At 46.5% G+C, this 21025-nt stretch overlaps 1 protein-coding gene across 1 annotated transcript in view; it reads right to left on the reverse strand.

Annotated features, from left to right (window-relative positions):
• HSF2BP (heat shock transcription factor 2 binding protein) overlaps positions 1 to 20973 on the reverse strand; it is a 105394-nt gene extending 84421 nt beyond the window's left edge. The window contains exons 1-3 of the mRNA XM_028492694.2: positions 19832 to 20973; positions 18855 to 19005; positions 4977 to 5080 (exon numbers count right to left, since the gene is read on the reverse strand). Of these exons, the coding sequence (XP_028348495.1) occupies positions 4977 to 5080; positions 18855 to 19005; positions 19832 to 19867 (291 nt within the window). The 5' untranslated portion in view covers positions 19868 to 20973. The remainder of the gene's footprint in view (positions 1 to 4976; positions 5081 to 18854; positions 19006 to 19831) is intronic.
• Between the last annotated feature and the right edge of the window lie 52 nt (positions 20974 to 21025).

Here is a 21025-nt window from a genome sequence, read left to right on the forward strand (position 1 = left end):
GTGAGCCATGGCCGCTGGGCCTGCGCGTCCGGAGCCTGTGCTCCGCAACGGGAGAGGCCACAGCAGGGAGAGGCCCGCCTATCACAAAAAAAAAAAAAAAAAAAAAAAAAAAAAATAGGCGGGACTTCCCTGGTGGCGCAGTGGTTAAGAATCCGCCTACCAACGCAGGGAACACAGGTTTGAGCCCTGGTCTGGGAAGATTCCACATGCCGCAGAGCAACTAAGCCCGTGTACCACAACTACCGAGCCTGTGGTCTAGAGCCCGCGAGCCACAACTCCTGAGCCCTCATGCCACAACTACTGAAGCCCGTGCGCCTAGAGCCCGTGCTTTGCAACAAGCCACCACAACGAGTAGCCCCCACTCGCTGCAACTAGAGAAAGCCCGCACGCAGCAACAAAGACCCAACTCAGACAAAGAAAATTTTTTTTAAAAAGCCAAAAGATTTAAATAAACATTTAACCAAAGAAAATATATGAATGGATAATAAACACACGAAAAAATGTTCAAGAAAATTAGTCATGAGGAAAATGCAAATTAAAACCACAATGAGATACCATTACCCCCACTAAAATGGCTAAAATCTAAAAGACCAGAAATACCATGGACAATCATAGGTGAAAAAAAAAAAAGAAAAGAAAAAGAAAAAAATGAGCCTCAACGTAAAGTTCACATCTTATACAAAAATTAACTCAAAACAACCATAAACAAAATACATAAAAATATAAAGCTGTTAGAAAAAAAACCAGGAGAAAATCTCTGGGACCTAGGGTTAGGTGAAAAGTTCTTAGACATAACACAGAAAGTACAATCCATGAAAACAAAAATCAACAAGTTGAACTTCATCCAAATTTAAAACTTCTGCTCTGTGAAAGACCCCGTGAGGAAGAAGAAAAGACAAGCCACACACTGGGAGAAAATATCTGCAAACCATATATCCAATAAAGGACTTGTATCTAGAATATATTAAGAACACTTTAAATTTAACAGTTAAAAAAAAATCCAACTAGAAAATGGGCAAAAGACACAAACAGATATCGCACAGGAGAGAATATATAGACAACAAATAAGTACATGAAAAGATGTTCAACATCATTAGCCAACAGGGAAAAGCGAATCACTGCAAGACATCTATCAGAACAGCTAAAATAAAAAATAGTGAGAACACCATATGCTAATTAGGGTGTGGAGGAAGTGAATCACTCATGCTTTGCTGGTGAGAATGTAAAAGGGTACAGCCGCTCTGGAAAACAATTTGGTAATTTCTTACAAAACTAAACACGCACCTGACACGGAAGCCGGCAATTGCACCCTAGGGCATTTATCCCAGAGTAATGAAAACATATATTCACACAAAAACCTATACACACATGTTCACAATAGCAGAAAAAAAAAAAAAAGGAAACAACCCAAATGTCCTTCAGCGGGAGAATATTTAAACTGTGATAGTTCCATACCCTGGGATGCTAAGCAGCAACCGAAAGAAGCAAACTATTAACACACGCGACAGCTTGGAAGGCTCTGAGTGAAAAAGGTCAATATCAAAAGGTTACAGGCTGAATTATCCCATTTCTATGGCGTTCTTGAAATAAGAGAAGTAGACAGATGCCGCGTGGCAACTGTATACATCAGCGGCTGCCAGGAGGCAGGCGTGGGGGAAGCGGCTGGGCACGGGTGCACCGGGGTAGCGCGACGGGGTCTCTGTGGTGACGCAGCGGTGCTCTGTATGTTGACTGCGGAGGTGAGTTCATGAATCTACACGTGATAAAACTGCACAGAACTATGCTCACAAACATAAGTAAGTGCAGGCAAAACTGGTGAACTTCAAACAAGTCTAGTAAAACTGGTGAAACCTGCACAAGCACTGTGGATGGCACCAATGTCAGTCTCCTGGTTTCCCTACACTGTAGCTGTGAAAGCTATTCACCACTGGAGGAAACTGGGTAAAGGGTATTGGGCTTCCCTGGCCTTTCTGCAACTTTCTGTGAATCTATAATTATTTCAAAAAATGTCTTAACTAAGACACAAATTGGTTTGGGTGACAGTTGTACAACTGCATAAATCCACTAAACATTATCAAACTAGACTTTTACAACAGATGAATTTTATGGTATACAAAATACACCTCAATAAAGTTGTATTTTAAAAAGAAACAATAATCAAACTCTGATATATTTACCTAAAGCAAATACTCATACATAACAGGGTAGCAAGCACAAAATTTTAAAGATTCCTTTAAAATCTTTGTGTAGTTCATTTCTGATTATAATAACTGAACTATACTACCAGTTAATTTTTCTTTAAAAACTTTCCTGAAATAATATACAATGTTTGCAACAACTTCCCATTTATCATCACAAAAGCAGCAACTCTTTCCTAACAAATTAAAAATATAGATAATGAAAAAATAGCAGTCCATATTTAAGTTAGTTTACTGACTATGAAAGATGCTGCCCTAAGAAAACACACAGAGAGGATGAAGCCATAGGTAAGCCGGGGAAACAGGGCTCCTTAGAGAGAACGCCGTGACTCTGCCCGTTGTCTAAAACAAGTCCACACGCACGGGAAAGCAGGCCAGGCACTAAATGCTGTGCCAGCAGAGACGCTGTGGAAGGCCGCAGCTAACCCTACAGTAGCAGCACAGTCCTTCAAATAGTAATTCAGACATCCTCCAACAGCTTCACTGGCGCTTTTTTCTCTTGAGTTCAAAGGCTGCTATTGCCAGGACTCTCCCGGCCCACCCCTTAGATCACAACAAGGCCCAACTAGGCCCAAACTAACCCCATCCGACTGTCACTGAGGAAACACGAACCAAGCTTTTCTTGTCCCAGTGACGAACCTCTAGAGGGTTAGGCGCTGCTTCTCACCCAGCATCTCCTTTATAATTCTGAGTCCACACTTTGTTTTCTGATCTTTCCTTACATGCTGGATTCAGTGATGTCTGCCTTCTCCTTAATGACTTTTACGCCAAGTGAAGTACTTACTAGCAATACTGTAATTTGGTATCTAGCCCTGGATTCTTTCCTAGTTCCTCAACTCTAAAATAAGTTTCCAGAGTCCAGCCTCATGATCTGTACGGACCTGGGCAGAAAAGGCCACAGAAAAGGGAAGCGCCAGTTCCCTACAGCAGGAAGAGACAGGGCCTTGTCACAGCAAACTTGCAGGGGTTCCAACCTGTATTAAATTGGCGGGACTATTAAGCAGGAGGCTTAACTGGAAATAGGTAATGGTTTAACCTAAAATAGTCCCACATTTTAACTAAGGTCAAAGTGTCTGGGCAATAACATGCTGATGATCTGACACTACTTTACCACAGCCATTTCTTCCTCTATTCTGGCACTTTCCTTGAGTGGCTTATTTTTAAGCATTACATCTAAAATGCCAGCCAAACATGCATTTTTTTCCTATGCTTATCAATTTAAAAAAATAGGAAATCTAAGATTCTGCCCAATTTAGGCTTCAACCTTAACAAGGATGTCTTGGTATTTTAAGGAGTACAGAACCAGTGGATTGCATTGTTCACATTTATCAAATTCCTTCTTGCCTGCTGGTCAACTTCCTTCAGACAATGAAACTTTTAGGTCCAGACAAATTAACCATGCGTCCATCTTAGTATATCATGATCTGAATAGAACGTGACTGAGCTAGAATTTCAGCTTTCAATGTGTGACACTCAACGTAACTCAGTTTTGAGACTAAAACTCTCCCTGGTCTTGTCTACTTGCTCGGTATTAAAGTCTACACAGTCCATTTCTCCATCAGTCTGGAAAGATGTTGTTGAGCCATCTTTTTCAAGGAGAAAAACTACCGTGGCTTCCAGTTCTTTGATGAAACCTCAGATGCATGGCCTTCTGGCCAAATGTCTGCAATTTCATATTGCATTCATTGTATCTCTGGGAGCTGCAGCTTTCTATAAGTTTGCTGTGGCTGAACCAAGAAAGAAGGCATATGCAGATTTCTACAGAATTTATGATTCCATAAAAGATTTTGAGGCGATGAGGAAAGCTACTGTCTTTCAGAGTGCAAAATGATTTTGGAACGTAAAGAATGTCTTCGGGTTGATTTCCACGGCAGTCTGTCACTTACCTGTGTTCCTAAACTATGAAACTAAGAACTCTGAATATCTGGGCTAAGGAATAGTTTTTCTTGATAAATAAACAATTAACAAATACGTGGGGGAAAAACAAAGGCTATACGAATCCACCAGTTTTGGGAAACCTCCACTGTAGCCACAAACCTTCAGAACCCCTTCACACGAGGAGGTAGTGTGACACAAAGCTTAGCACACGGCAGTGGGGCCTGGGAGCAGCCTCCTCTCACTCCTGCAGGTTAAGAGCACCTGCTGATCCAGCTGTGCTGGGAGAAACAAGTGAGATGCATGGACAGCTGCTGACCACCTGCCAGCACACAGTTAACAACACATCCTAGCTTCTGTCACTAGTACCATTGCTACTTCACTATTCAAAAATAAAAATTCAAGCTCCAAATTTCAGCAGAAGTGGCAGAAGAGTTCTAGTTTTATAGAAGAGGAAATAATTTATTCCATGCAGAAAATGTATAATTTTTAAGAAATATTATTAGTCTCCTCAAATATTAAAATGAAATATAATTGGTTATTTCTAAAATATCAGTAAATGATGTGTGAAGTTAATTACAAATACTTCTATTTAATATATCTATCTCTGATTATACATCATTGTATGCATGATTTTTTCAAGATTATTATGAGTTTTAATAGTTTGGATCGGGCTTTTAAACACTGAATTAACAGTAAGTGACTATTAAAAGGCACCAAGTAAATAATCCCCCATATCAAATGGTTGTAAAATCCAAACGATCAACTATTTTCCAACCCATTCAGAATAAGTACACGTAAAAATGCAAGGTCTTGAGGCTTCAGGGCTGGACCGTGGCCAGCGCCACTCTGGGGCCACGGCCACAGTGCTGGCACTTTACAGGGCCCCTGTGAGCATCGTACCTTCTTCTCTCTCACGCTGTCCTCTTGCACAGACTCCAGGCGGGCTTTGAAGTGCTCACAGTCCATTCTCAGTTGCTCTAACTCTTGCTCCTTCCTTTCCAGGTCTAGAAAAGACATAAGAATATTCAGTATTTCAAATCACTAATCTCTCCTGAGCATCCATTTTGCTTAATCTTCTCTTAGGAAAACCTGATTTCTTAGGCAGGATTATTCACATAACCAGTCCTTGAATAACCAATAGTCTAAAAGTCCTGCTTTTGAAGTTTTTGTCAGTTTTTTGCCCATGGCAGAAAGCACCTTTTTGTTTTCTGTTTTCAAGACTTCATTTTACTGCCAGACTTGCACCCAAGGTTTTAAGAAAGCGTGTTATTTAAAGGATTGAAGGCAGGGCTGAGCAGCCCGACTGTCTCATGGCACAGACTTGTATCTGCTCCATAAGAAGCAGAAGGCAGCTCAGTGAGGAGACGGTGCCAGCCGGGCTGATTCACAAAGCTCGTCTCACCACGGGCAGACTGACTGCGCGGGAACAGCTGCCGCTGCAGTCAATGGAGAAGGGAAAGCAGCGGCAGTGGAGACAAGAGGCGGCCACAGTGAAAGACGGGAGGTAGGGAATGTTCCCCCCACCACCACATTCGTTCAGGTGGTGACTCAAAGGGCCAACAAAAATCCCCAAAGACATCCATGTTAATAAAGCTGAAATCAACCGTACTGTCAACTCTAAATAAAAAATATCATGCTACAGAAATACTGACATTCAAAAAGCAAAGAAACGGGTACTTTAAAGTTTTAAGTGCCTTGACTTCAAGGACTAAGATAGCATCAGTTTTAATGCTAACATATACCAAGATTTGACGGGCGGCTTGTGCTCAGAGCTACTGGTGTAACTTCTTAATTAAAGTAGCACTGCTTGGGGACAGTGATTCTCAAACTTTACTGTGCATCAGAATCCCCTGGAAGGCTTGTCCAAGCACAGCCTGCCGGGCCCCATCCTCGGTTTCTGACTCTGAAGTGGGCCTGAGAATCTGCATTTCTGACAAGTTCCCAGTGAGGCTGATGCTGCTGGCCTGGGAACAGACTTTGAGAGTGACTGCTTCAGGGCAACAGCCACATCTCTCACCACCAACAAAATGAGATCAACACACAGCCAGCAACTGCAAACAATGGAGCCCAGCCCTAGGGATGTAAAATAGCGGAAAAATGGAGGGCAGTACAAGGCAGCCTGCCCTGAGAGCGCCTCATAGGGCAGATGCTGGAAAATGGAGCATCACTCCACCCTCGAGAAGTGGCTCCCAGACACTTCCTCCAATGGACAAAAGAGAAGGGGTGTGGCTTTATGACCTAGGGGTCTGGGACAGCAAGGAAATTAAAAAAAAGAGCTATCCCTCTCCTGTAACCGTGCCTATGGCCTTAAAAAAAAAACATACAAAAAACCTAACTTCACCTATACCGAAGTATAATTAGCTCAATAGCCCACAAAGTTAAAGCATATGAGATGTAGCCCAGATGAGACCCTGGCGGTTGGGGGGGTGGGGGATCAGTGCCAAGAACAATGCAGGCATTCCAAAAGCTCTGGAAAAATAAAGGGAGGCCTACATTTTCTAGAGACCCTTTGCCCTAGAAGGGAGATTAAAACCTAAAGCTAAATATTCAGTTAACGATTGTGAAACAGCTGGCAAAGCTTCTATTAAAACGGGTTTCTTAGAAACTGGGGTGGGACGTATTATGCCACAACATGACTTTCACTGGAATTCTTTATTTTGTCCCACTAATCCTGGCCATCCAAGAAACCAACTTATCAATCAAGTGCCATACTTTGAAAAATACATATCTGCCTTTTGTAACAATGTTAAACGAAAACATATATTATGAATGAAATCTGAACTGCAAATGGTCACAGACAAAAAGAAACAAAATGAACAAAAACTGAGATAAAATCATTGGTGGCGTAAAACTTTTTCTTTGCAGTTAATTTTTAATTTTTTTCTTCTATTGCTAAACTGTATATTACTCAAACAGGGTAAAGAAGACAGGAAATTACATGGCTCACATGTAAAAATATGTAGGAATTAATTATGACCACCCAAAAGACTCATTATGGTAATTTCATAATCTCTCACTCTATATAGCTGCTTATGACCTTACTGTAAGTTAATATAACAAAGGGACGGGGTTAAACCATCCCACTCTACCCCCCAGAATTCAAAGGCAGTATCAGGGGTGTCAACCCACCCACCCCCAGTCTCTCCAGGAGGCAGGTGGTGGCTTTGTGCTGTACAAGGCCACCGCCTTGTGGCGAGAGGGGAGCTCTGCCGCCACCTCCCTGCATTTTCAACTTGGCTCACACGGCATCCCTGCCGCCTAGAACATGAGGGCAGGGATCTTCACGTGTTCTGATGCATCTCATGAGCCTAGAACAGTACACGGCACCGAGCAGGCACTTTATAAATACCTGTTACGTAAATGAATTTCACTTCTTTATACAGTCCAGCTAATCCTTGGATAAAGAAAAAAACTCAGCTATTTTGATTATATGTCTTATTCTTCTACAAGAGGATATATTGCTTTGGCAATTATTTTTAAAAATCAGGGACAGAGGGAAGAGATATGGGAACATATGTATATGTATAACTGATTCACTCTGTTGTAAAGCAGAAACTAACACACCACTGTAAAACAGTTATACTCCAATAAAGATGTTAAAAAAAATCAGGGACAGAAATAATACATATGTAGTACATCACACATGGTCAAGACATTACCTTACCCAGCCTCAGTATTAGAACGAGGAAGAGGCTGCCACCCAGCCTAGACTGTATTTCAACTGCTAAGCTTTAGCATTCAAAATGAAGGAGAGATCTGAGTAAAAAGGTGGCCTAGACAGACTATCAGTATATAGAAACAACCTAAATCACAGGCCATTTCAACATCTATATATCTTCTGAAACTTAGAATCCTTTTTTGATAGCTTTAATAACATGAGAATGACTATCAACTTATTCACAGGAAGGGTACAGAGAGCCATAAATGAAAAGCGGGGTGACTAAAACCCAGCTAAAGAAATTTAAACTACAAAAAAAGGGATCGATTTCTCCTACCCTTTACCACCTGGCATGTTTATAATACATTATTAATTGTAATATTTAATCAATTATCAGATATTTCATATAATAAGAAAAAAGAAAATATGTTTTTAATCACAGTAGCTCAGTAAAGAGTCTCAAATCCAAAATAAGGGCTTTTTGATAGCCATCAACTTTTACATACTTCTAATAGGTTTAGAAAAGAATTTAGAATTAGCTACTGATGGAATCCATCTTTACTATGAGCTGAGATTTGGAGGGCATGTTAGTTTCCTAGATCTGCCATAACAAAGTACCACAAACTGGGTGGCTTAGAACAGAAATGTATTCTCTCATCATTGTGGAGGCTACAGTTTGAAATGAAGCTGTTGGCAAGGACATGCTCCCTCTGAAATCTGTGGGAAGGATCCTTCCCCGTCTCTTCCACCTTCTGGTAGCCCCAGACGTCCCTGGGCTTGCCGCAGTGTAACCCCAACCTGCCCCTGCCTTTGTCTGGCCTCCTCCCTGTCTCTTCACATTATCTTCGCTCCATGTACTTCTGTCTCTGTGTCCAAATTTCCTCTTTTAAGAAGGATACCAGTCATACTGGATTAGGGCCCACCCTAAAGACCTCATTTTAACTTAATCGGCCTGTCAAAAAATGTAAGTTGAAAAAGTGAAAAGATGAGAATATTCTGGGATTCATTTAAACACACAAAAAAACCTCAGTTAAAGAGTTTAAATGCATTTCCAGCCAAACGACACTTTAATTAGCTGTCAAATTTTTAAAACAAACCAAAGGGAGTGGGGGAGGAGAGTTGGAACCAGAATATGGAAATAGAATTTTTTTTTCCTGCGCTGCCAAAAATCTGCTTCTTTTTCTAACGTAAAGGCCACTGGAGCACTCTTTCATAAGAGGAAGAAAACGTGTGACTAATAGGAATCTGTCCTATGCTGGCACTGCCAATGTACTTGGCACTACCTTTTCACACCTCCACGTTGGAGCTCCTCAGTCTGCCCGTGAATTATCAAGGAAAAGGATCTGATCTTATCCTTTTTGTATCCCCACATCACCTAGCAGAGCTTGACACATACCAGGCATACAGTGAATACCTACCTGATTGATTTTCAACCAAGTTCTATCGCAGAAAACAAGATCAACCTTGCTGAACTCAATGAATTCTGTTACAGTGATTTCCCAAACCAGAGAGTCAGGGACGTCTGCTTTTCATTTCCTGGCATAAACTACAGTGTTAACTGGGTGGCTGGCAGCGATCTGTCCAAGTAACATACGTCTCCACCCCTCCACCTTGGCTACCTTTCTGCCCCTCAGTCCGCTAAGCCCCAAACAGTAGTCCATCTTCTCCTTTCCCAGAGTCCCCTGCATTCTGGACAGTCTCCATGCGCCCCTCAGATCCACTCTCCAACCTGCTCGTCCCGAGAGGTAAAAGGTTGAACTCCACCTCCACAGCGAGCGGCTCCCTTGCCTGCTGGATTTGGACAGTGGGTCCCCCCACACAGGAAACAAGGACAGGAGGCAGGGTGGGACATCGACTTCCCCACTACATTACCCCGGCCAGGTTCAAGCAGCAGTGGTTTCCTCCTCCAAGCTGAGGCATGGTCCTGCCAAGCACCCACCCTCCTGCCAGTCTGGCCGCTCGCCGGGAGGCCACGGCTCCCCACTCTTCCAGGTTCTGGGCCTTTGCCTCCATTGTGCTGGTTCCCCAAACCCTGCCCACCTTGGTCTGTCATCTCTTCATGATATGCTCTGTTTACCCCTTCTGTTTCCTGCCGGGAGCTGGACTTGATACACTCTGGTATTTATTATCTCATAAGGGCCACAAAAAACCTTTGGCCAAATTAAATAATATCTTCTTGGCACTCACTCTTTAATGATTATCCCACTCTCTAATGATTCTCTCTCTAGTTCATATTTCTTCTTTTTCCTTTTTTTTTTTCTTTTTGGTGGCCGCACCACGCGGCTTGTGGGATCTTAGTTCCCCGACCAGGGATTGAACACACGTCCTCAGTAGTGAAAGCGCGGAGTCCTAACCACCGGACTGCCAGGGAAGTCCCTAGTTCATATTTCTATGGGCTAGAATAATTCTTCTCTGAGCTGAAACAGAGGTCCCCCTCTCTTCTCATTAATATCAAACTCTTGGGCAATTAATCTCAAAACACCCCACAAATGCTTTAGAAATCACGTAGTGCAGTGCTTTTCAAACCCCACTGCTAAGAACCCAAGTGCCTCAGGGATGCTTATGGTTCTGTAAACATTTAATTAGTATTTCCATTTTACAATATGTTTTTCGCTGTTTTATTTGGAAATAATTTCAAACTTACAAAATGCTGCATGAATAAAAATAATACGACGAATACCCACATACCCTTTACCCACACTTACGTACTGTTAACATTTCACGACATTTGCTCATCATTTGGACCATACACAAGCATACACACGGTACATTTTTTCAGACAGTTTAGAGAAAGTTACATATATCATGGTCCTTTACTTCTAAATACTTCAGTGAACATTCTCCAAGAATAGGGATAATGTCTTCGTTACCCAGTATACACAGTTGTCAACTTGAGAAAAATTAAGATACCTTTACCTAATCTACCACGGACATTAGAATTTTGTCAAATGATCTAAAATTGCCCTTTACAGCGTTTTCTTCCTTCAAGGTACAGCATCTAGTCTAGGATCAGGTATTGCGTTTAATTGTCATGTACCTTTAGTCTCCATTAATTTGGAACATCTCCATAGCCTGTCCTTTCTGTATGACACCACAATACATTTTTAACAATTTAAAAATCATAACAACATACGTGGAAGAACCATTTCCAGCTAGCATGGTGATGCAGCACATCAATCTTCCCCCCCCAAGAATAAGTAGGAAAGCAGAATTTGAACAAACCAGAAAAAAGTTGTTTCAAAGTATCTGAGAGTTACCAAATCATGTAGGCCTTGAGAGCCGAGACCTAGAGAAGAGGGAAATGCACTGAAGTGAGCAAGCCCAACTTTCCAGCCCACTCTTCCCCAAGGCATCTGCATATTCAAAAGCAGCACAGGCAAAGAGGCAGCAAAGCTAAGCAGAGCATCTCGCCACGGAGTACAGAGCTACTAGGCAGCCGAGACCTGGGGCAGGCCATGATCCTGGAGGAGATGGAAGCACACGGAAAGCACAGAGGGGCTGCAGAGGGAGGCGGGCAGGCGGTGAGTGGAGAGAGGCCAGGAGGCCAGGCAGAGCTGTCATCAACCTCATGGCGCTGGAGAGGTCAGAACGGAAGGTCAGGGCACTTCCCTGGTGCTCCAGCAGGTAAGACTCTGTGCTCCCAGTGCAGGGGGCCTGGGTTTGATCCGTGGTCAGGGAACTAGATCCCGCGTGCATGCCGCCACTGAGAGTACACATACTGCAACTAAGACCTGGTGCAGCCAAATAAATAAATGATAAATAAGTATGTTTTTTAAAAAGAACTGAAGGTCAGGCAGGGCCCGCCTAGATGGAAGGACTCTGGGAAATGACTCAAGCTCTCAGTTAGAACCCCCTGAAGAGCTAAAACCTTAAGAGGGAGAATGAACTAGAAACAGGCCAGCTCGAACTAAGACTGAAACCAGCCGTGAACCAGATGAATGTCTAACTGGATTTAGGTGAACTACTCTGACTCCATTCTAACTGAGAGAAGCCAGGGGAAAAAGTCCTTGCTGGAGAAAAATATCAACATCCAGAGCCTCTACACACTTCATTTTTAAAAATCCATTAATCAATAAAAAAAACTACCAGAACTACCAACAGGAAAAACAGACAATACAAGCAGATCAACAGGTGATCCAGACAATGGATTTATCAGACTCAGACTTTGAAATTAACTGTGACCAATATGTTCCAGAAATAGACAACAAGAGAATTTCATCAGGGAGCTAGAATTAAAAACCTAGCAGGGCTTCCCCGGTGGCGCAGTGGTTGAGAGTCCGCCTGCTGATGCACAGGACACGGGTTCATGCCCCGGTCCGGGAGGATCCCACATCCCGCGGAGCGGCTGGGCCCGTGAGCCGTGGCCGCTGAGCCTGTGCATCCGGAGCCTGCGCTCCGCAACGAGAGAGGCCACAACAGCGAGAGGCCCGCGTACTGCAAAAAAACAACAACAACAACAACAAAAAACAACCTAGTAGAAAATCAACACAAAAACTAATAAATACTAGTATTTAAAAATAATTTTAAAATAAATAACAGAGCTAATAAAGAATTGAGAATCAGACCCACATAAAACTAGCTACTATGACAAAAGACACTGTAGCACAGGAGGGAAAGACTGCCTTTTCAATAAATGGCACTGGGTCAGTTGGCCACAGATGGCTAGTGGCTATTTTTAAAACAGACGTAGACAGCATAGATCATACAACACCTTCATCACCACAGAAGGCTCTACTGGACTATGCTCACAGAGGTAAGGTGCTGCTGTACAGATTTCAAATTACACAAAGTAACTTTTTTTTCTCTGCTAAAAACCTAGTCAAATATCTCTCCAGTATATCATGGCTGCACTTCTTTGTATTCATTGCAGATATGCACTCTACTAACATTTAAATATATTTATTTAAACAAATAAATTTTTTAAGTTAAAACTAATGTTGCAGATTTTAAAATGTCAGTAATGACACTGTAGTTTATGTTTGGTGTCAACAAGTAAAATTAAATAATTCCAATGCCTCTGAGACTCTGAGTGAATATCTGACAGACTGCCACTAAGGTGGCAAGTTGTTTTAAAATTATATCATTTAACATCTCAAATGCAACATAATTCATTTGGAAAGTGTCTTCTATAAGATAATGAAAATTTAAACAGGCTGAGTGGCTTTTCCATCATCTCTCTCCAAAATGAACGCCTACCAACCAAGAAAGGCAAGAAATTCTTAGACTTGGTGACTTAACTGTGAAACAAAAATATCTGACCCCTCTGATTTCAAGCTTCAAGATCAATTTAATTGAAAACTGTCCTAATGTTACAAGGTGAGCTGTTTAAAACATTTCTCATTCGCAATTCCTTATCTCTGGGATTTGTCTTTTTCTTGCTCCTTAACAACCACAATTAAAAATAGAAACTGGACACTGAGGATGGTACTGCAACCGTCTTCCAAAACGTCTAATGTTAAATTTTTGTTTTCATCAAAACACCTTCATTGGGGACTTCCCTGGTGGCACAGTGGCTAAGAATCCGCCTGCCGATGCAGGGGACACGGGTTCGAGCCCTGGTCCGGGAAGATCCTGCATGCCGCGGAGCAACTAAGCCCGTGCGCCACAATTACTGAGCCTGCGCTCTAGAGCCCGTGAGCCACAACTGCTGAGGCCACGTGCCACAACTACTGAAGCCCGCACGCCTAGGGCCTGTGCTCTGCAACAAGAGAAGCCACCACAATGAGAAGCCCGCGCACCGCAACGAAGGGTGGCCCCCGCTCGCCGCAACTAGCAAGCCTGCGTGCAGCAATGAAGACCCAACGCAGCCAAAAATAAATAAATTAATTTTAAAAAAAACACCTTCATTGTACCGATTTTAAAAGTAAATGTTATAAAACTGAATTTTTAAATAATTATGCAGGAAATACAACTTTCATTTATTTTACATATTGAACAACCATATACTATATAAAATTTTATTTTTTTAAAAGAAGCAGGATTCTCCCAGTTTAAAACAAATGTGTGCCATGTGCTGATGCAGTAATAACTCCTTCGCTGTTGAAGAATGCACGCCAGAAGGCATGAGAGAAAAGGCGGGTGAGCTAACTTTTACTGAGTACAGTTGAGCCCTGAACAACACGGGAGTTATGAGTGCTGATCCCACCCCCCCCAAAGCATAGCTCTGCGGTCAGCCCTCCACACCCGCCGCGAGGAGGGCTGTGCAGCGCTGCAGCGTCACGGGGACCCGCTTACTACGCGAGTGCCCAGGGCCCCTCCACCTGAGGACGTCCTCGGCCTCTCCGTGGAGGGCGACCCAGCCCCGCCTGTGCCAAGCACGTGCCAAAGGGGAGCTCACTGTAAAGCTTGATGCCTCCAGTGAGGCAAGCGTGGCTGTCCTCGTTCTAGACAGGGAAATAGCGGAGACGGCCCACAGCGGCGGCGCACAGACCACTCCTACACCCCCATATCCCCCGGCTGCGCTCTGCGCCCACCTTCGGAGCCTAACCAGACCAACCATGTCTTCTCACGTCCTGTCCGCTCCTTCCATGCAGCACAGTCCGCACGCTAACGTCAAGTCCAGACCCTCCTCGATGAGCACTCTACCATTAATTTTTCTTCACCTTCCAACCAAGTCCTCAACCTACCCGAACTTAGATGCAAAAAGCATTCCCCTGAAAATGTCATTTTAATCACTATTTTGAAGTCATTTCCATGTGCTAATTTCCAACTGCCTCTCCTTTCAAATTTAAAACAATAATCCATGATTATTCTGTCTTCCTCAAACTGCTCACATTTACTGACGTGTGCTATACCCCAATCTCTGCTCCACACGTCAGGCAAAAAAATTAGCTTATTAACCTGCAACCAATCCTGCGCACTCCCATTTGTGACTCCCATACATGCCTGACCCTGGCCTAAGACATCTTCCCATTTCCCTTCTAGTAAGTCATGCCTCTGCCCTCAGTGTTCATCTAGTCCCCAAAGATTCTCAGGCAACACCCTTGTAGGACTATTCCAAACTCCACCACCTACTGCCCAGTTTCCCAAAGGAAACCAAGTAACCGTGCTAGAGGCAGAATTAAGTCCCATTCACGACCTGACACCCATCACACCGTCCTAAGTCCTCTGGTTGGCTTGTACAGCCTGAGCCCATCCAAACCATCCAAAGATCCACACTTATTCTCCTAAAGAAACTTGCCCTAAAGTCAGGTGTATGGCTTCCCTCTCCTTCCTCCCTGCCTGCATCCACCCCTACATTGCCCTTTCTCATTGCTTAAGACAGGAGGCACACAGCAACTGTGTGGCATACTGGGCAAAGCCAAGAACTGTCCCGGACCCCAGGCCAGTGAGAGGGTGGATGAACCCACATGTCAAACAGCTCTTGCTGCCACCGTGACTCTAAGGAACCCATTCTCAAAGCGATGGCTCATGTGATCCCTCTGGGAAGACAGGCCCTTGGGAAGGCCAAGGAAGGGCCATCAGACCTAGTCCTCACAAAAAGATAAAGGGGCGGGGGGGGTGATTTTTGTTTTCTTTCATGTCACCTGAGTGATAAGAATTCAAGAGCCAAGGAATTCTCTGGCGGTCCAGTGGTTAGGACTCCACACTTTCACTGCCAAGGGCCTAGGTTCGATCCCTGGTCTGGGAACTAAGATCCCACAAGCTGCGCAGTGCAGCCAAAAAAAGAAAAAAAAAAAAAAAAAAAGAATTCAAGAGCCAAAATTAAGTGAAAGATGCCTCTTAGGAGGCCATCTTCTAGGCCAGGCCTCAGACCAGAGAGCAGAAGTCTTCAAGGGCCAGCTCGTGTTCAAGGTTCACAGTGACGCCTACCACAAGCACCCCGGTCCACTTCGACCCTCCCTTCCTATACACCCAGTGACCTGTAGCACACATGAGCCTCACGAGATACGACTGCAATTTTTAAAAAAGAGCATGCAGGAACGGGAGGCTGGGTGGTCCCTTAGGACCGAATACTCAGCCAGGCACAGAGAATATAACGGGAGACCCTGCCCTTCCACCAATTTATACTGTAAGATGGGACTAAAACCATTCTGTCTGAAGGAAAAGTACAGGGTGCTATGACAACATCCAACAGGAAGACAAATCTTGTCTAGGCAGTCAGATAAGGAAACGAGTCTGGGCCAGAGGCTAAGTCCAATAATACAAATCCTTTCAAGCCATGGTACAGTTTTAAGGTTTGGGGTGGTAGGGGGTTTGGGTCAGGGTTTTGTTTGTTTTTTGGTCTTTATCCTAAGAGCAAACAGAAGCCACTGAAAACTGACTTAAGCAGGGGTATGACATAATCAGACTGAATTGTTAAAAATTACTCAGGCTATAGTACACAAAGTGGACTGGCGAGTGGCAATGAGTTAATGCTATCAGGAGCAGAGATTCAGGCAAAATGACAGGGGCCTGGACTCGGTGGAGGCAGTGGCGATGGAGGTGGCTGATGAACTCTGGATGCATCCATGAGGGGAAACGTATAGGACTTCCGGGGAGACAGGCCGGGGCTGGAAGGGGAGAGAACACTGAGAGGAGAGGTGGGCAACAAGGAGGATCCCAGGTTTCTGTCTGGATGGTGGTGCCCTGGGGAGGCTGGGAAAGCCTGGTGTCCAGTGGGGTAGGGGCGGGATAGCATGAGTCAGATGTGAGAAAGTAAAATCAGCCTGCTCTGAGAAAGTGAAAATCTGTCCTGCAATTTGCTAGGCTGGGATAAGAGACACAGAAAGCTGGCTGCCAAGTTAACAGGAAACAACATTTCTCCCAAGGACACACTGCAAGAGTAAAGTGTCATGATGAACCCTTCTTTCGGTGGCTACTGATTTCTTGTTCAGAGAAAGTTTACTCTTTAAAATCCTAGACTATCAGAAATTGTGCTGTTTGGAATTATCCTAGCAAGAAGGAGGAAACATCCACTCTCACCTGCAGGGTCGTAGTCACTGTGACACAGAGCAGAGCCTTGATAGCCAGCTAGCTGCAGAGCTTCAAATAAAGGATTTCTAGACCTGATGTGCCACCATCTACCTAAATTTTGTGGTTTTCAAGGAAGCAGGACCTGGGGCCACTGCAGTGAGACCTGATGCTGACCCCTTCACACACAGACCTACTCTGCTTGGAGCCCATGAAATCACAGCTCCATCTGCACACTTCATCTAAACTCGGCCCTGCCTCAAATGCTACAGCAACTCTGTCCTTTCCTTTGTTGGCAAGATGCCCACAGTCCCTCTGGTGTGTGGTCTCCCTCACTGCAACGAGCCAACAATCTGCCCTTGTCAGAATACAGGTCCTTCCTGATGGCTGCAGGCTGATAACACTAAGACAAACACTTAGGATTTGAAATGAATGTAAAACAAGCGAGAAGAAATGCCAAGTAGGAGTTAGATACAGGGCCCTGAGCCTGGAGAAGCAGTCAGGCTAGAGAAAAACCTATGAGACACTGGCATCAAGATGGCAACTAAAGCTATGCGCGTGCAGAGACTGCCCACGGAGAGGCCACAGAGTGAGGAGAGAAGGGGGCCTAGGCCTGAGCCCCAAGCACCTCCACGAGGTGAAAGGCTGCTGCAAAGAAGGCTGACTCAGCAAAGCAGACCGCGAAGATCAAGGGAAAAGAGGCGATGGGGCGGCTGGGGAAGACCAAGGACTGTGAGGCAAGATCTCCTAAAGCCTAACTTTGATCCAGTCGCCACGCATTCATCTGTGGGCCTCGTTTTTGTAACCACCAGCCTGCTTCGGACAGAGGACTAATCTCCAAAAATTGACCTGCGCTCACCAACTCATGAGAAGACCCTGATGCATTTTTCAGAATGCCAGTTTATTAATTTTCAGTGAGAAACACTCAGCTGCTGGTCAGCACTTTCCTTCCCTAGATGAGCATGAGATCAGGACTAAGAAAATTTAGAAGACGAGGACCTGGAGCTACGGTAACCAGTGACAGAGAGCACACCCGGCAGCGTCCCAGTGGGAAACCAGGGAACCCTGGCGTGGACTTTATGGAAAGGACCACTTACAGAGGGGAGAGCAGGGGTCAGAGCCCCAAAAGGGATGGTAAGGCACCCAGGGACGAGCGGCAGCCTCCAGCTGAAAGAATGAGGGGGAAACAGTGCTCCTGGAGCCCAGCGAGAGCTGGGAATGACTCCTGGGTGCGAGTCGTAGCTGTGGAGGGAGCAGGAGGGAGCACGCCAAACTCCCCCTGCCTGCGGGTGCCGCCTACGGTGAGCACCACTGGCAGCCAGCAAGGAGGCAAGGGGCACGCAGCCTGCAGGAGCCCACCCCCCGGAGCACTCCGCAGGGCCCAGGGAGCTGAGGACTCCAAAGAGAGAACAAACAGCTAGGGAGCCATGGCAACCATGAGCATCCTCCCCTCTAGCTGGATATGGCTGCCCCCTTGACCAGATACTTTTCCACAAACCTGAAACTTGTACTGTTGAGTCCAGATACCTTCTTGCCTGGACTAGCGCTGACGACATGCCCCGGGCCTCCTAGATACACCTCTTTTAGAGGCTAATCAGTGATGGCAAACAATGAAACACAACGGTAAGTTAGCCTTAACCACTGAAGGCTGATTTGATAGTAACTCGGCCTCAATCAGGCAAGTACTGAATCAATCCGAAACAGCTCCAGGAACTTCAGTAGGGCTCCTAGACTGACACCTGACACAATGGCTAAGCTCAAATCTCAGAATCTGAATGGACAAGTCCTAGCAACTTAAATCAGTGCTAAAACTGACCCGTTCCTCCATCGAGAGAAGTATCTCTAAAGACACATCTGACCCCCTGCAAGACTGCTGCATGGCAAGATCCTTAAGTTACACAAAAAAGACTTAATTTTTGGAATAGAGCTTTTAAATGATAAAGCATACAATTCTTCCGCCAAAGATGAAAGGGGGAGAAAGGAGAGCTGGTTGCAGATACTCGGAAAGTTGGCAGCCCTTTCCTCCAACACAAATTTGCACACAGCCAAGTTGCTCATCGTGGGCACCTCCCTCCCTTGTGCCTTATCAGACTCTCCCAAACGTAATTACAAAGACTGTAACAGTACCTGAAAGTTTATTTATAGTCACTTCACAGCTTCGGAAGACAAACCTGCTGAAACAGACTGCTGTCACCATCAGACACTGCTAAAGATGAAGTAACACTCACTTTTTTCTACAATCTTTAATTTCTGGAAGCTTTCCAGCACTTCCCCGTTTAGTATTCTGGGTAAGAAGTCCCGTATTTGCATCACTTCAGTTATCAGTCGTTCCAGATCCTTCTTTCTGACTTTAACAAATTCTTCTTTAGTTCCCATATGCTAAAAGAACAAGCACACCTTAAGATTACTACACTTGTCCTCAGATGACTAAAACCAGCAGCCCAAGTGAGCTTGCCTCTTTCTCTTTAACACCTCCCGGGTTCGCAATTGTTTCAAAAGCACGTCTTCACCTAACGTGCCCTCCACTATGTACATTACAGCTAGAGCGGTGAAGCCCCGGCCTTCAAATGGCGAGCCAGTTTTTCCAAGAGCAAACAAGGCCCTACTGCTGAAAACCCAGGGAAACGCCAGCAACTTTTTCTTAACGCTCCGCCAGCGCCACGCTAATCACAAGGAAAATGAATTTGACTGGATTCCTAATGGGTGCGCCAAGCCCCTTGCCGGCCAGCGCGCTTCGTGCTGACCACAGCCCCTAAGGCTGTCCCGCTGGGAAACGGGGGCACAGGCAGGCTAGGTGACTCTCAGGAACCCCAGGACCAGGGGACGCCAGCAGGATCTGAACCTGGATGCGGCTCCAAAGTCCATCCCCCCGCTCGGGCACCACCACGTGCTGCGGCTGTGACGACCGGGCAACCGTGAGGCCGAACAAGCCCGACCCGGCGACAGGGCCTCTCGGACGCGGACGCAAGAGGCACAGGAGCACGCCCACCGCCCACCCTCCCAGACCCGCACGCGCGGTTTCCGGGGCTGGGGTCACCGCCCCCCATCCCCGGCCCAGGCCATGCTGTCCGCAGACGACGCCCAGGGCCCTCCCAGGCACACTGGGCAAGGCCCAGGCGGGCTGCGGTGCGGCTCAGCGCGGAGGAGCCGAGGGCGCCACAGCCCGGGCCCGCGGGCGGCGAACGGCCCGGGCGCCCACACTGACCCGGCAGGTCTCCTCAACGCCTCCCGCCTCCCCCATGGCCGCCGCAGCCTCGGCTCCGCGCGCTTGCGCGGCGGCGCGCCCTCTGACCCTCGCGCCAGAAAGCGCGGGAACGCGTCCACGACGAGAGTCAGGCACGCAGAGCCGTGACGCTGAGGCCTCGCAGAGTTTGGGCAGCCTTCTCGGCGGGAAGCCCGGGGGCTCGGTCGGCAAGATCCCGCGTTGGCTCTTCTGGCTTAGCCGGGATTGTAAACTTGTTAACTGAAAAGTAGAAGGACAGTGAGACCCACGTGTAAGTGTCCTGTGAAATAAATCGAATCAGGCCTCTCCTGTTTGGCGGGGTATGTCAGACCAATGGGCGATGCGTTCAAGGGAGCCAGCGGCTGGCGGCCTGGCACCCGCGCTCAGCCCAAGCTCCATGAGCAAAGGCCGAGGCTTTCCGACCACAGGTTGCTCGGGAGGTCTGCCCCGGTAGGGGGCCTTCGTGCAGCCGGCTGCTACGTAACTGAGACGACCACCATGAACTGGGAGACATCACGCAGTCCATTGCCCTGCCACTACACGCCCAGAGTTCGCAAAACAAGGTGCAGCCTGTGCGTTCAAAGGTACCGGTTCCCGCACAACTAGGACTTCGTCTGTCTGAAGCCGGCCGCGAGCCGACACCGCCGCGTCCCCGGCGTGCGTGGCCTCCAGGCCCGCGGGCGGGCCCGCAAGCTCACGCTCCCAATCCTCGCGGCAGGGACACGGGCACTGGCGGTCGCCGGTCGGAGAGGTGAAGCCCGGCCGCCGCTAGGGCGGCCGGAGAGAGAGCTGCCCGCAACATCCCGCCAAAATCCCCAAGGGCGGCCTCTCTCCCCCGCCTCCACTCCGCCCAGGGGGCCCGAGGAGTCCAATGCGATTAAAGACTCGGTGCCGCGTATCCCGGGGAACAGCTGCCGATCGGATGGGGACTTCGTGGAGTGGGCGCAAAAATGCTAGATGACGTAACACTGGCCATCCGTCTCTTCCTGGCCAACACCCAACGCCGGCTAACCTCGCAGTCAACGGCCCCGAACTTTGGCGACCGAGAGACTGCGGAGCCGGGCAGGCGGGACGCGAACCCGAGCTGCGGGAGTCCGCCCGCTGCCCAGGCAGTCGCGCTTGCTCACAGAACGCGCAGCGAGCGGCGTCCGGCGCCTTTGTGACGCCATCAACCCG

The sequence above is a fragment of the Physeter macrocephalus genome, chromosome 8 (genome assembly GCF_002837175.3).
Source record: "Physeter macrocephalus isolate SW-GA chromosome 8, ASM283717v5, whole genome shotgun sequence".
In the NCBI taxonomy this organism is placed as follows: Eukaryota; Metazoa; Chordata; class Mammalia; order Artiodactyla; family Physeteridae; genus Physeter; species Physeter macrocephalus.